General features: G+C 48.3%; 1 protein-coding gene across 1 annotated transcript; it reads left to right on the forward strand.

Moving 5' to 3' along the window:
• Positions 1 to 228: 228 nt before the first annotated feature.
• Positions 229 to 11863, forward strand: TPI1 (triosephosphate isomerase 1). The gene is made up of 7 exons (XM_080987244.1): positions 229 to 433; positions 7165 to 7288; positions 7998 to 8082; positions 8210 to 8342; positions 9716 to 9801; positions 9962 to 10049; positions 11274 to 11863. Exons 1-7 carry the CDS (start codon positions 322 to 324, stop codon positions 11390 to 11392), a joined length of 747 nt encoding a protein of 248 aa, XP_080843370.1. The 5' UTR covers positions 229 to 321; the 3' UTR covers positions 11393 to 11863.
• Positions 11864 to 12096: the final 233 nt, after the last annotated feature.

Consider the following 12096-nt stretch of genomic DNA (forward strand, 5'->3'; position numbering starts at 1 on the left):
AGAAACGTGAAGTACATTCGGTAAGTCTCTCTGCTTCTTACATCACCGCCGGCAAAGAAATGCCAGCCAGCCAGCCAGCCAGCCAGCGCGCACGCGCCTCCTCTCCGCGCTCGCTCGCGGGTTCTTTCGGAACATCAAAGGGAGGCGGCGGGGGAGGCGGGGCCCGCGTGACGTCACGGGGGCCAGTGGGCGGGTCCCCCTCGCGCCCCTATAAAGAGGCCGGGGAAACGGCTGCGCCGCCGCTGCGCGCTCTGACCTTCGCAGTTCTCCTTCGCATCCATCTAGGCGGGCGGCCCCGGGGCACCAACCACCACCGTCAACATGTCGCCCAGGAAATTCTTCGTCGGCGGGAACTGGAAGATGAATGGCGACAAGAAGAGCCTCGGGGAGCTCATCCAGACTCTCAATGGCGCCAAGGTCCCCGCAGACACCGGTGAGCCGGGGGGTGCCCAGGTGGGGGGGGAGCCCCGCAGGGGCGCGATCGGGCGCGCGCTTAGCCTTAGGGGAGGAGAAGCCCCCGCGCCCGGGTCTGCAGGCTCCCCGGGGGCGCTGGCAGGAGGCAAGCGGGGCCACCGGGTGCCACGTTTAGGATCGGGAACCGTCCGGGGGCGCACGCCCCGCCGAGCCCTGCCCGTCTCCCCTCTTGCGCCCCCTTCGCCATAGGGGAGCGCGAAGGATAATACACGCCGATGAACTCGCGCAGGGGGAGAAACAATGTCGAGATGCCTGCAGCTGCCGGGGGTTGGTCTGGATGACCCTGCGGGGTCCCTTCCAGCTCTAGGAGTCTGCGATTAACGCGCTTAAGGCTTATCCGCAGCGGCCTTTAATGGGATGGAGCATGAGAAAGGGGAGCCGGTGAAGGAGGCCGGCCTGTTTCCCTGGCCCGCTCCATCCCCCCCCCCCCCCCCGTCCTGGCTGCAGCGGTGCCTTTCCTAGGGTCTCGGGAAAGGGCGGGGGAGGCGCCCGGATGCCTGGGTCCCTCCCTCGCCCCCGCCGCGTGCTCTCCCGCACGTACTCCAGGGCCGCCTCTCCCGGCAGGCAAGCTGCCTTCCTTGTCTCTCTCTCCTTCTCTGGGCGTTTATAAAGCCTTGCCAGGAGGAAGGGAGCCGAAGAAGCCTCTGCGCCCCGGAAAGGAAACTTGCTACATACTTTCTTTTTTACTGCTTCTGTGTTTAACATCTTTCCGGTCTGGCAGAGAAAATAAGCTTTTTTTGCTACATTATTTCCTCGCCGGGAAATACTGCATTATTGTACTATAAAAGAAAGAAAAATAAATCCGCGGGCGGAACGTGTCGGCAGGTTCAAAAGGCCGAAGAAATACTGTGGTGGGCAGTTTCGAGGGTGCTGTTCAACTTAAGTTTATTCAGAGTAGAGCTGTTGAAATTAATGGAGTCATGGTCGGGTTTTCCAGGGAGGCCAGCATAGAACAGCCGAGGCCTAAGCACAAGCTCAGAGCAAAGTTAATTGCTTCAATGCAAAGAGGAATAAAATACAAGTAGATTTTATGTTACTAGTAAACGGGTCAAGTGCTGGTGATTTTGTACGGATAGTTGTGAGAGGAGCAGATTTACTCCTTGCAGAGCAGTTGTGTAAAGCACCGCCTGCCCATTTTTGCCTTCTCTCAATGACCTCCTTTTGAGAAAAATGAAAGGTTAAAAATCTTAGAATACCTTTGAAGGAGCTTCCTCTCTCCCTACAGTCTATTGTACTAGGGCAACTAGGCCCACTATTAGTCACCCTGTGTTCAGAGAGAGCGTGCCCGCTAGTCACGTGGCACAGAGTGCTTTGGGTGCTGTGTTCATGACCACCCACCCTACATTTAACTGGTGGCTTGCAGTGGATGAGAAGCCGGGAAATAATCTGACCAGTCCTCACAAGGGCCATGTAGCGAGAGGGAAAAGGGATGCAGTTGAGGCCTGGTCTGCTGCAGAATTCTTTGTCTGATCAGGGCTGGCACGATGCCCAGTTCTCAGGCAGTGAGACTAGCTAGCCCGTCTGCCTCTCTTGCTTTTGGTTGGCATGGTTGTGGCAGCAGGAGACTCTGCCTGCAGCATGGACTCCTTGCCTGGGGGCAAAGAGGATGCCTGGACCAAAATTTGGCTGGCAGATCCTTTTCGCTGTCCCTCTCGGGTTAGAAAAGGGCAAGGTGGGGGCATCCTGAAGAAATGTCAAAGGGTCTGGAGGAGAGGGTTCCTAAATATAGGTGGCGGCGCAGCTGCCTAAAAATACCAGCTACTGTACTTGGAGTTGGGAAACTCTATCCCTGCAGCTAGCTAAAGGTCAGGAAATGGGCCTCCAGATGAACTATATGGGGGGAGGTTGATCTACTCAGTTTCCCCAGATATTCTGTCTCTTCTATATTATACGGCCTCCTCAGGATTCGAGCAGATCTGGGGTTACCTCCCTCTGTTGGAGATGCCACTGCAGTGTCCCCCATGCAGACTGCATCGTGGAATTGTAGAGTTGGATGGGACCCTGAGGATCATCTAGTCCCATGCCCTGCAATGCAGGAATATGCAACTGCCCCATACGGGGATCAAACCTGCAACCTTGGTGTTATCAGTGTCGGTGCTCCAACAAACTGAGCTATCCGGTTGTTGCTTTCTCTTACCCGTTATTTGCCAGCTGGCTAAGCAAGGCTTCTAGCCACAGAACAGCTTGTAAAAACATCCAGGATTATGTTGCTAGGTAAACGCTAGGCTGCCCGCACCCCAAAAGCCCCCTTTCTCAAGAAATAGTGTAGCAGTTCTTACGATTATTGGTTATAGGGAATAGGTTTGCCCTTTACCCCATGGAGTCAGCTTTCAAGTTTCTGACCTTTGCAGCGCCCACAGCTCCACCCCCCTCCCACTTATTAGGTTTCCCTCCATTTGTATAACCTCTTATATATCTATGAACATATGAGACTGCTTTGTCCTGAGTCAGGCTACTTGTCTGTCTAGTCCTATTTTGCTACCTGTTTTGACCAGCAGTGGCTACCCAGGATCCTGTGCAGAAAAAAGGCTTTTCCCACCCCAGTAAGATCTTTTTTAAATTGAAAGTGTTCTACCCCTGAGCTCTGTCTCCAGCCTGCAAAAACGAATTATAAGGCTCAAGTTTCTCTTGACCAGGGGTCAGCAAACTTTTTTCAGCAGGGGGCCGGTTCACTGTCCCTCAGACCTTGTGGGGGGCCAGACTATATTTTGAAAAAATAATAATTCCTGTGCCCCACAAATAACCCAGAGATGCATTTTAAATAAAAGGACACATTCTACTCCTGTAAAAACATGCTGATTCCCAGACTGTCCGCAGGCCAGATTTGGAAGGCGATTGGGCCAGATCCGGCCCCCGGGTCTTAGTTTGCCTACCTGTGCTCTTGACCCTCAGGCAGATATTGTTTCAGGATTTGACCTGGCAGTACAGAGCAAGAAGGGATTTGCCACACACCAAGAAGGATGCTATTTGTACTGCCTTGAACCCAGATGTGGCTGGCACATCTGCTTCCCTGTGACCCTCCGAAAATTGGGATCACGGTCACTGGTCAGGAACACTGGGATTTAAAGTCCAGCATTCAGAGGAATACTGGTTCTTCATCCCTGGTCAATAGGATAGGGTGATGTTTTTTTAATAAAAATAAATAAATCTATAATGGGAAATGACAGCCAATCTGTTTGCTGGTTAACCTTGCTGAAGGTAGCTTTTTAGACTGAGACATAAGATTTAGTGTAGATTCCCATTTTCTGAGTGAAAACTATTTGGAGGGAGTAGATGCATTTAACCTCACTGAAAAACTTACCAAAGCAGCTCTTTTACTACTTGGGCTTTTTCAGCAGTATCCCAAAGATTCGGGTTGGGTTACAAATATATCCTTTGTCACGTTTCAATCTTACAAAAGTAGGCCGGGCTGTATTATTTTGTGCAGCACCTCTAAGCTTCAGCTTTTGGTATAAGATTTGGCCTGCATCTGAGAAGGGAAGTTCTTTGAGTATGGAAAGTCAAGGAGAGAGAGCATCTATTCTCACTCAGGCAGGCCGTGTTCAAGTGAGGCTTTGTTGCTGAAAGTCTTTGACATCCTCTCTTCGCATTTGTAAATTTAAAGATAAACAAAAGAGCATGTAAGTGTTAAGCAAAGAGGAAAATTGCCAAAAATGTCACTCCTTCCTTTCTTCTCCCCCCTTACTAACCTAGTAGTTTCAATAACCTAAGGCTCCTTCCAGAAAACCCCCTAAAATATGTTCATCTCCTTTCCCCCATCTGGCATGAAGATGCATTTTTAGAAACCACTTAGCAACTTTAGGACAGTCTCTTCCTGGTTGGCACCCTGTAAAATCTATTAACACCCAGTCACTATCAGGAAGACAGGATTTGTAGCCTTTGTCTTTGTTAATTTTAAGCCCAACTTTTTGATTTCCAAAAAGATCTCCTCTTCCCCACACAGAAACTCCTGAGGACTCTGCTCCCCACTCCTTCCCATCAGCTGCCCAAACCCTTACCTGTCTTCTGTTCTAAAACCCAACCAGGTCCCCATTTCTAGGGAAGGTAAAGGGACCCCTGACCATTAGGTCCAGTCACGGACGACTCTGGGGTTGCGGCGCTCATCTTGCTTTATTGGCCAAGGGAACCGGCGTACAGCTTCCGGGTCATGTGGCCAGCATGACTAAGCCGCTTCTGGCGAACCAGAGCAGCGCACAGAAACGCCGTTTACCTTCCCGCCGGAGCGGTACCTATTAATCTACTTGCACTTTGATGTGCTTTCGAACTGCTAGGTGGGCAGGAGCAAGGACTGAGCAACGGGAGCTCACCCCTTCGCGGGATTTGAACCGCCAACCTTCTGGTTGGCAAGTCCTAGGCTCTGTGGTTTAACCCACAGCGCCACCTGCTCCCATTTCTAGGGAAACCTATGCTCTTTCTTCCCCTTGCTGTGCACTTGTTTTCTCTTCAGTTTCCTCACCCCCAAATGCAAACCCCCTATGGAACTTTTACTTCTCTAGCAGTGCCCCCCACCCAAGTCTTGCAATTGCCTATTCTGATTCTCACATTAAACCTTTCCCCAGGCTCCACAAAATCACTATGCAAATGCCATTCCAACTTCCCCTTCTCTTTTTAAAAACAATTTGCCCTTGTCGCATTCATTTTCCTTCAGGTGCCACCTTAACACCTTCAGCCAAATCTCCCCTTTCACCTCAATTCAGCCAAATTCTTTCTCTCTCTCTCCTCCCCCCCCCCCCACTTTCCACAGGCCAATTGTCCTACACTCTAGTGTGTTTTCAGGTCTGCTTTTAGAACTGATAGCTTTAACCCTTCAAATTAGACTATTGTTCAAATGCTACTAGGTATGATAAAGGCCGTTTGAGACAAGAAAATCACTTTTGATTGTGTTCTCCCTGTTAACTCTTGGAGTGCTGAATTCTGAGGTGCATTCACAATTGATCATGAAAGGGGGAAGTCAGACTGAATGTGAGATGTGCAAGCAGCACACTTAATAATGGCCATCAGTGTGCTGTGGGGCTTGTGCATAGTGCTGTGGAGGCCTCATGGCGCCATCAAGAGAGAGGGCCACAGTGTTTGAATCAGGGTGGATTTGATTGAAATCAAATTGATTTAAATCACCATTTAGGCAACAAGACTCACTCTTGCTGGTATAATCTTAATATTTACAACCAGATGAAGGTTTCATTTTTTGGAATAATAAATCTTCAGAATAGTTTTTTACAGTTGTATCAAAAATTACTGATTTGGTTATACTATTAGAAATACACAGACAGATAATTGTGAGGTTTAATCAGCTAACTGTTTATATTTGGACAACTTTTCTGCTATGTTTTATTGGAAGGAGAAAAACAATCATTTCCTTAATAACAATTTAAACAATTTGTTTAACTAAAACAATAACATTATAGCATATGTATCCATTTTTTGTTAACTGATGTGGTTAAACAATTTTAAAAAAACACAGACTGAGTTTTAGCACACATGAAAAACTTAAAACAAATCCTTATTTCCTGTTGAATAGCTTTTGGACTCTAATGTAACTTAAATAGAAAGCTATCTTTAGAAGTATTTTTTCTCCAAAAGCATTTTATTTTAAAAATCCGATTTAAATTTTTTGAAAATACAATTTTTAATTTTTTTTTAAAAAAATCATTGATTTGGTTTGAAATTAGGCAGGCACATTTGCATCTGACTTTCAACCACTTGCTGCGACCAAGTGAAGATGTCTGGGTGCCAGGATGATGCCTGACACCTCCACCATCTGGTGGCGCGTGCCTGGGGATCCTTGGATCTGGACTGCTTCCACACACTAATGTCCCATCCTGTAGTGGTGGTATCAGTTATATTTTATCTGCACAGAATTAATTTCTCGAGCCCATTTGCTTTTCCTGTGCAGCTTGAGCAGGAGCAGTCACGATTAAGAAAAAGAGGTCCGAATAGGCCAATATACATGGGGACTGTCCTCAATCAAGTGACTCTTCTTCTTTGAAGTTCTTAGCCTAGCTCACAATTGTCATCTGAACTAGCCAGATGTTTAACAGAGAATCAATCGCAGTCAGTCCATCCTTTCAAAAACAAGACTTTAGAGTCGTCTTGCCCCCAAAATATAAACTAGAGTAGACATTCCGTTTTGGCAACTGCAACCTTGGTTTTAAGGAACCATTTGCTGCCTAGCTTATATACAGTAGTACCTCGGGATGCAAACGGGATCCGTTCCGGAGCCCCATTCACATCCTGAATAACGTAAGACACATCTGTGCATGCGTGGGTCGTGTTTTGCCACTTCCGCACATGCGCATGATGTCATTTTGAGTGTATGCGCGAGCGTCGAAACCCGGAAGTAATGCGCTCCATTACTTCCGGGTTTCACCGCTTGTGCATGTGCAGACGCTCAAAATCACGTTGTTCCGTGGCAACCCAAAAGCGCTCAACCTGAAGCACATTCAACCCGAGGTATGACTGTATATCTGAGTTTCTAACACTGGGGAAGGGGAGATTGGTGGTGGAAGGGAAGGTTTATTTACCCATGGTTACCCTCTGAACCTCATGGCATGACCAGCAGAGTTGACCCACAAGTGTGTTGTGTCCAGCACCCGAAGAGTGAGTTGGCCTTGGGGTGGGAATAGTCTGCAGCCGAGAGACTCTGTGGGGCGCCTGCTTCATCCTAGACGCTTTTCTCCCTCTCGTCCCCAGAGGTCGTTTGTGGTGCCCCCTCCATCTACCTCGACTTTGCCCGCCAAAAGCTTGATGCCAAGATCGGTGTGGCCGCCCAGAATTGTTACAAGGTGCCTAAGGGAGCTTTCACAGGAGAGATCAGGTTAGTCTGCTGGGACTCTGGGGGCCGGGGGCCACAAAGAACTGGCAATCCTTTAGCGAGGGGTAATTTTAAAAAAGTAAATAAGCATTTGGTTTGCACCCCGTGGCAGAACAGATGGTGTGATTTCTTTCCTGGTCTGCCCTAACCATAGTTTAGAGGTCCAGGGCTCTAAGGAAGTCAGACTATCCTCCGCCAGGGCCTTTTTAGCGATGGCTCCAACCTGGTGGAATGCTCTGTCCCATGAGACTAGGGCCCTTCGGGATTTAACCTCCTTCCGTCAGGCCTGTAAGACAGAGCTATTCTGCCTGGCCTTTAGTTTGAATTCAGCCTGATCTTTTATTTCCCTTCTCTTCCCTCCCCCTCCCCTTTTTATGAAGATCACCCGCTCTGAGACCCCACAGCAAATTCTCCCCTGGCCTCCTCGCTGGCCCAAGTAGGACCAATTCAGCCAGCTAGCCCTGAGGATTATCTGATTGATTTTTGATTTTTGAATTTTATTGTTATTCATGTTTTTATACCGTATTTTATGCTGATTTTATAATTAAGTGTTTTAAATTTGGGCCCTGAGCCCAGTTTTTGAACCGGGAAGGGCGGGGTATAAATAAAATTATTATTATTATTATTATTATTATTATTATTATTATTATTATTTATTTATTATTATTATTATTATTATTATTATTATTATTATTATTTCCTTCTGTTTCAGCCCAGCCATGATAAAGGATGTTGGCGTCACCTGGGTGATTTTGGGACACTCTGAGAGGAGGCATGTCTTTGGAGAGTCCGACGAGGTGGGTGATCTAGTAGATTTCTTTCCCTCCACCATCGCTGGGCTGGGAATCACCTGCAGCAAGGAGGTGTGCGGAGATGGTATAGTTTGTATGGGACTCTGAAGCTGTCCTCCTCCCCCTTTTCCAGCTCATTGGGCAGAAGGTGGCGCACGCCTTGGCTGAGGGTCTGGGCGTCATCGCCTGCATTGGGGAAAAACTGGACGAGCGAGAGGCTGGCATCACCGAGAAAGTGGTATTTGAGCAGACCAAGGCTATTGCTGGTAAGAGGGGACTGGGGAATGTGCAGAAGTTTCCTTGGGTTTCAGGTGAGGGGAGAGAAATGCTTTGGTTTGAAATAATGGGGCAAAACGTTTGGTAATAGATCATTCAGTAGGCAGGAAATGCCATGTACACTAGTGGCCAAAACCTTTTGGGGAAAGTGTGTTTTTGAGGTTTGATGGCTCATAATACCGTTTTATTTTATTTTAGTAATACCATAAAATTATATATCAATGGAAAGGTACCGTATTTTTCGCTTTATAGGACGCACCGGACCAGAAGACACACCTAGTTGTTGGGTTTTTTTTGGGGGGGGGGGAAATCAAGAAAAAAAATATTATTTCTCCCGGAGCTTCTGGGGCTGTCGGGGGAAGCCCGGGTTCCCCCCCCCAGCCCCAAAGAGCAAAGAAGCCAAGACAGCGAGCGGGATCCATCCCGCTGGCTGTCTTGGCTTCCTCTTTAGCCGCGGGGCTGGGACCCCAGCCCCAGAACAGGTTGGGGAGCGGCGGTCCCTTCTCCTTCCTGGGGAAAAGCCCGCAAGAGCCGCACGAAGCTTGTGTGCGGCTCTTGGGGGCTTTTCCTGCCTGCCTCCCCCCTGCATTCGCTCCATAGGATGCACAGACTTTTCCCCATAGTTTTTAAAAGGGGGGAAGTGCGTCCTATGGAGCTAAAAATACAGTAATTTAATGAAGACTGCAATGCAACAAAGCTTGTTCAGTTGTCTGTATTTAGCAAAAGTTAGAGCCAAATAACCAGAAAAAGGAAGCACAACTTGCTTACAGTAAATGCGTGCTCAGAGCTCCTTAAAGTTCTGGGTAGCACTAACTTTTAAGTGACCCAGGTTTTCTCTCATTACTTTGGCTTCTGGATACATTACTCCAAAACCTGAGCCCTATGCAGGCATTTGTCCTCATGTGCTCCATATCATGGTGTGTTTTTTTTGGGGGGGGGGCAGGGGTGCACATTCAGGCCTCGTTTGCTCCCCCCCCCCCCGCATGCACTGAAGCCGAAGGTCTCCAGCTGGGAATCTGCTCTGCTCATGGAGGCTTCCAGCTTTATTTCGAATCCCTCTCGGTCAGCAGAGCATGAGACTTTTGATCTCAGGGTTGTGGGTTCGAGTCTCACACTGTGCAGAATATTGGTGCATTGCAAGAGGTTGGACTAGATGACCCTCGGGACCCCTTTCCAACTCTACAATTCTGGAGTTCTACCCTCATAACTTGATGGGAAATTTAGAGATGTCTAATCTTGGTGCTCCCCACCCCGCAACTGCCATCTAACTAAACATGCTCTTCCCAATAGGTCAAATTGTGCCTGACTACCCCCCCAACCCCAACCCCCCACAATGCTCACTGTCCCCCTCTCTTGTCCCCAGATAACGTGAAGGACTGGAGCAAAGTGGTTCTTGCCTATGAGCCAGTTTGGGCCATTGGGACTGGTAAAACTGCAACTCCTCAGCAGGTACGGATGTGGTTAGCGAGAACCGTGTTCCCAAATCTTGTTTCCCTTTGGAGGTGGTCTTGGCATCAGAGGATGGGGAATATCCCTGAGCCCCACTCTGAGACTCTGGACCGATGGCCTTTAGCTTGCTGTGAGTAACACGATTCTTGCCTTTTCTTAGGCTCAGGAGGTTCACGAGAAACTGAGGGGCTGGCTGAAGAGTCACGTGTCCGATGCTGTTGCACAGTCGACTCGGATCATCTACGGAGGTAAACGGAGCCCTCCCCAGTTCGCAAAGCAAGTGTGGCAAGAGTTTGCCCTTTCCCCCTATTGATCGCACAGCAAACATCCTGTTTCAGATGTGCGCCTGTCAAACAGATTCTCAAAGGGGCACAAAGTTAATTTGTGCGTTCCTTAGTTCCTTAGCTGCACAGGCTGTAGTAGGGCCAGTTCAGGCCACAAGAACTAAAAAAAACCTTGGCTCCTCAGCAGATATGGATGTGGGTAGGGAGGAAAGTGTTGCCCAAATTCACTTCCCTTTTCTAAGAGATGGTTCGTACTGGAGAAAGGAAAATGTCTTAAGCGCTGAGCTCCTTTGTAGGCTTTTGGTAAGGATTTGCCAAGGACAATCCTTGAACTGAATAATGAAACACTGGCAATTAAAATTAAAGGAACCGCAATTCAAGCGCAGAAGCTGCGTCCATCTTCTCGCAGCTTGCCATGGAGAATGGCAGGTTTAATTTGGGAGGGATGGTCAGGCCTATGGAACCGCCTCCTCAAATTGCCATCCCAGTGTAGCTGTTGGCGAACAGCAAGCTTTCTGTGTGGTTTTTAGATAGCACGGTTTCATGACCAGATTGACCCTGCTGCCAACACTAATAATTAAGGTAGGCATAGAAACTTTAAAAGAAAATGTGAAGAGAGTTCATCTGGAAAGACATAATTTAGTTGCAGATAAGTGTCTTGTGAGGCGCTGCGGATGCGGGTTAGAAGAAGGGTTTTCTTAAAAGGCAATGTGGGGTAGCATTTATATGCTACTTGCTTGTGGTGAAACCTCCACAGTTTGCAGTGGTTCGAGACAATAGTCAGCCTAGCTAGTACATGTAATCGTGCTACCTAATTTTGAAAGCATGGCTGCTCTGAGAGGAGACAATTCAGAACAGAGAAGCAAGGAGAAGAGGTGGGCATTAACCCTCCACCTGCCTACATTGCTCCAAGGTGCCCTCCTTGGGTATATGTGTTTGTGCATGCACAATTTTATTACAGCAGAAAAGCTGGACAGGATTAAGGACTCCTGCCACCTCTCCACATTATCTTTCCCAGAGTAGTTTTGCTTTTGAAAGGCACTGTGAGGGGGGTCGCAGAATTAGCCTTGGAAAAGCCATGTAGCCAAAGACTATTGTGGTTTTTTGGTCCTTATCTGCTGTGTGGTTTCTTTTCCCTCCTTGGACATTTTTTAAATTTAAAAAAATGGGGATTTTAATCCTCTGCAGGTTCCGTCACTGGCCCCACCTGCAAAGAACTGGCCTCCCAGCACGACGTGGACGGCTTCCTCGTCGGCGGGGCTTCCCTCAAGCCTGAATTCGTAGACATCATCAACGCGAAACACTGAAAGCTGCTGCTCGGCGTTCGAAGTGAGGGGGTGCAGTTCATCGCGGGCGGAAGACACGGCACTGTAGAAACCTGCGCCCACCCTCTGCACTTGGGTCACACGAACTCCCCTTCAAGTCCCCGCTCCCGTACTTTGCTGTTAATTGTCCCACACTGCTGCTAAACACAACGGTTGCCAAGGCAATTCTCGGTTAGCTGGATCTTTTGTGCAAGCAGGCCTTTGTTTACTTCCCCCTGTGCTGGAGGGACAGGGCTTCCTGCCTTGCTCTTCTCCCTGTAAGCTAGACAGAGGCCTGTTTTTTTCTGATCAATGTCTAGTTTTGCTGCCTTGCTGAGGACGGGGTCTCTTGCCTCTCGCTTCAGCCGAGTCGGAGTCTTTACCCAGTGGCTTGTGTTGTGTGTAAGATGTGCGTCCGTACTGTGTCCCACCCCCTAAACCAACAACGAACAGAAATAAAGAAAGGGAAACGAACGTAAGGCTCTGAAATCTGTTGCCACAACTACAGTGTAGCCTGCAAGATAAATTACTATTAATTCTTATTTTTATTATTATCATTTACACCCCACCCATCTGGCTGGGTTTCCCCAGCCACTCTGGGCGACTCCCAACAGATTAAAAACAGAATCAAACATCAAACATTAAAAACTTCCCTAAACAGGGCTGCCTTCAGATGTCTTCTAAAAGTCAGATAGTTGTTTATTTCC

The sequence above is a fragment of the Podarcis pityusensis genome (assembly GCF_964106645.2).
Source record: "Podarcis pityusensis genome assembly, chromosome: 17".
In the NCBI taxonomy this organism is placed as follows: Eukaryota; Metazoa; Chordata; class Lepidosauria; order Squamata; family Lacertidae; genus Podarcis; species Podarcis pityusensis.

What these genes read in the sequence shown, in the direction of transcription:
- TPI1 (XM_080987244.1), top strand. Translation starts at nt 322, where the DNA reads ATGTCGCCCAGGAAATTCTTCGTCGGCGGGAACTGGAAGATGAATGGC. An exon ending in CAAGGTCCCCGCAGACACCG is followed by an intron (nt 434 to 7,164) that starts GTGAGCCGGGGG and finishes TCTCGTCCCCAG; the next exon opens with AGGTCGTTTGTGGTGCCCCC. An exon ending in GACTCGGATCATCTACGGAG is followed by an intron (nt 10,050 to 11,273) that starts GTAAACGGAGCC and finishes AATCCTCTGCAG; the next exon opens with GTTCCGTCACTGGCCCCACC.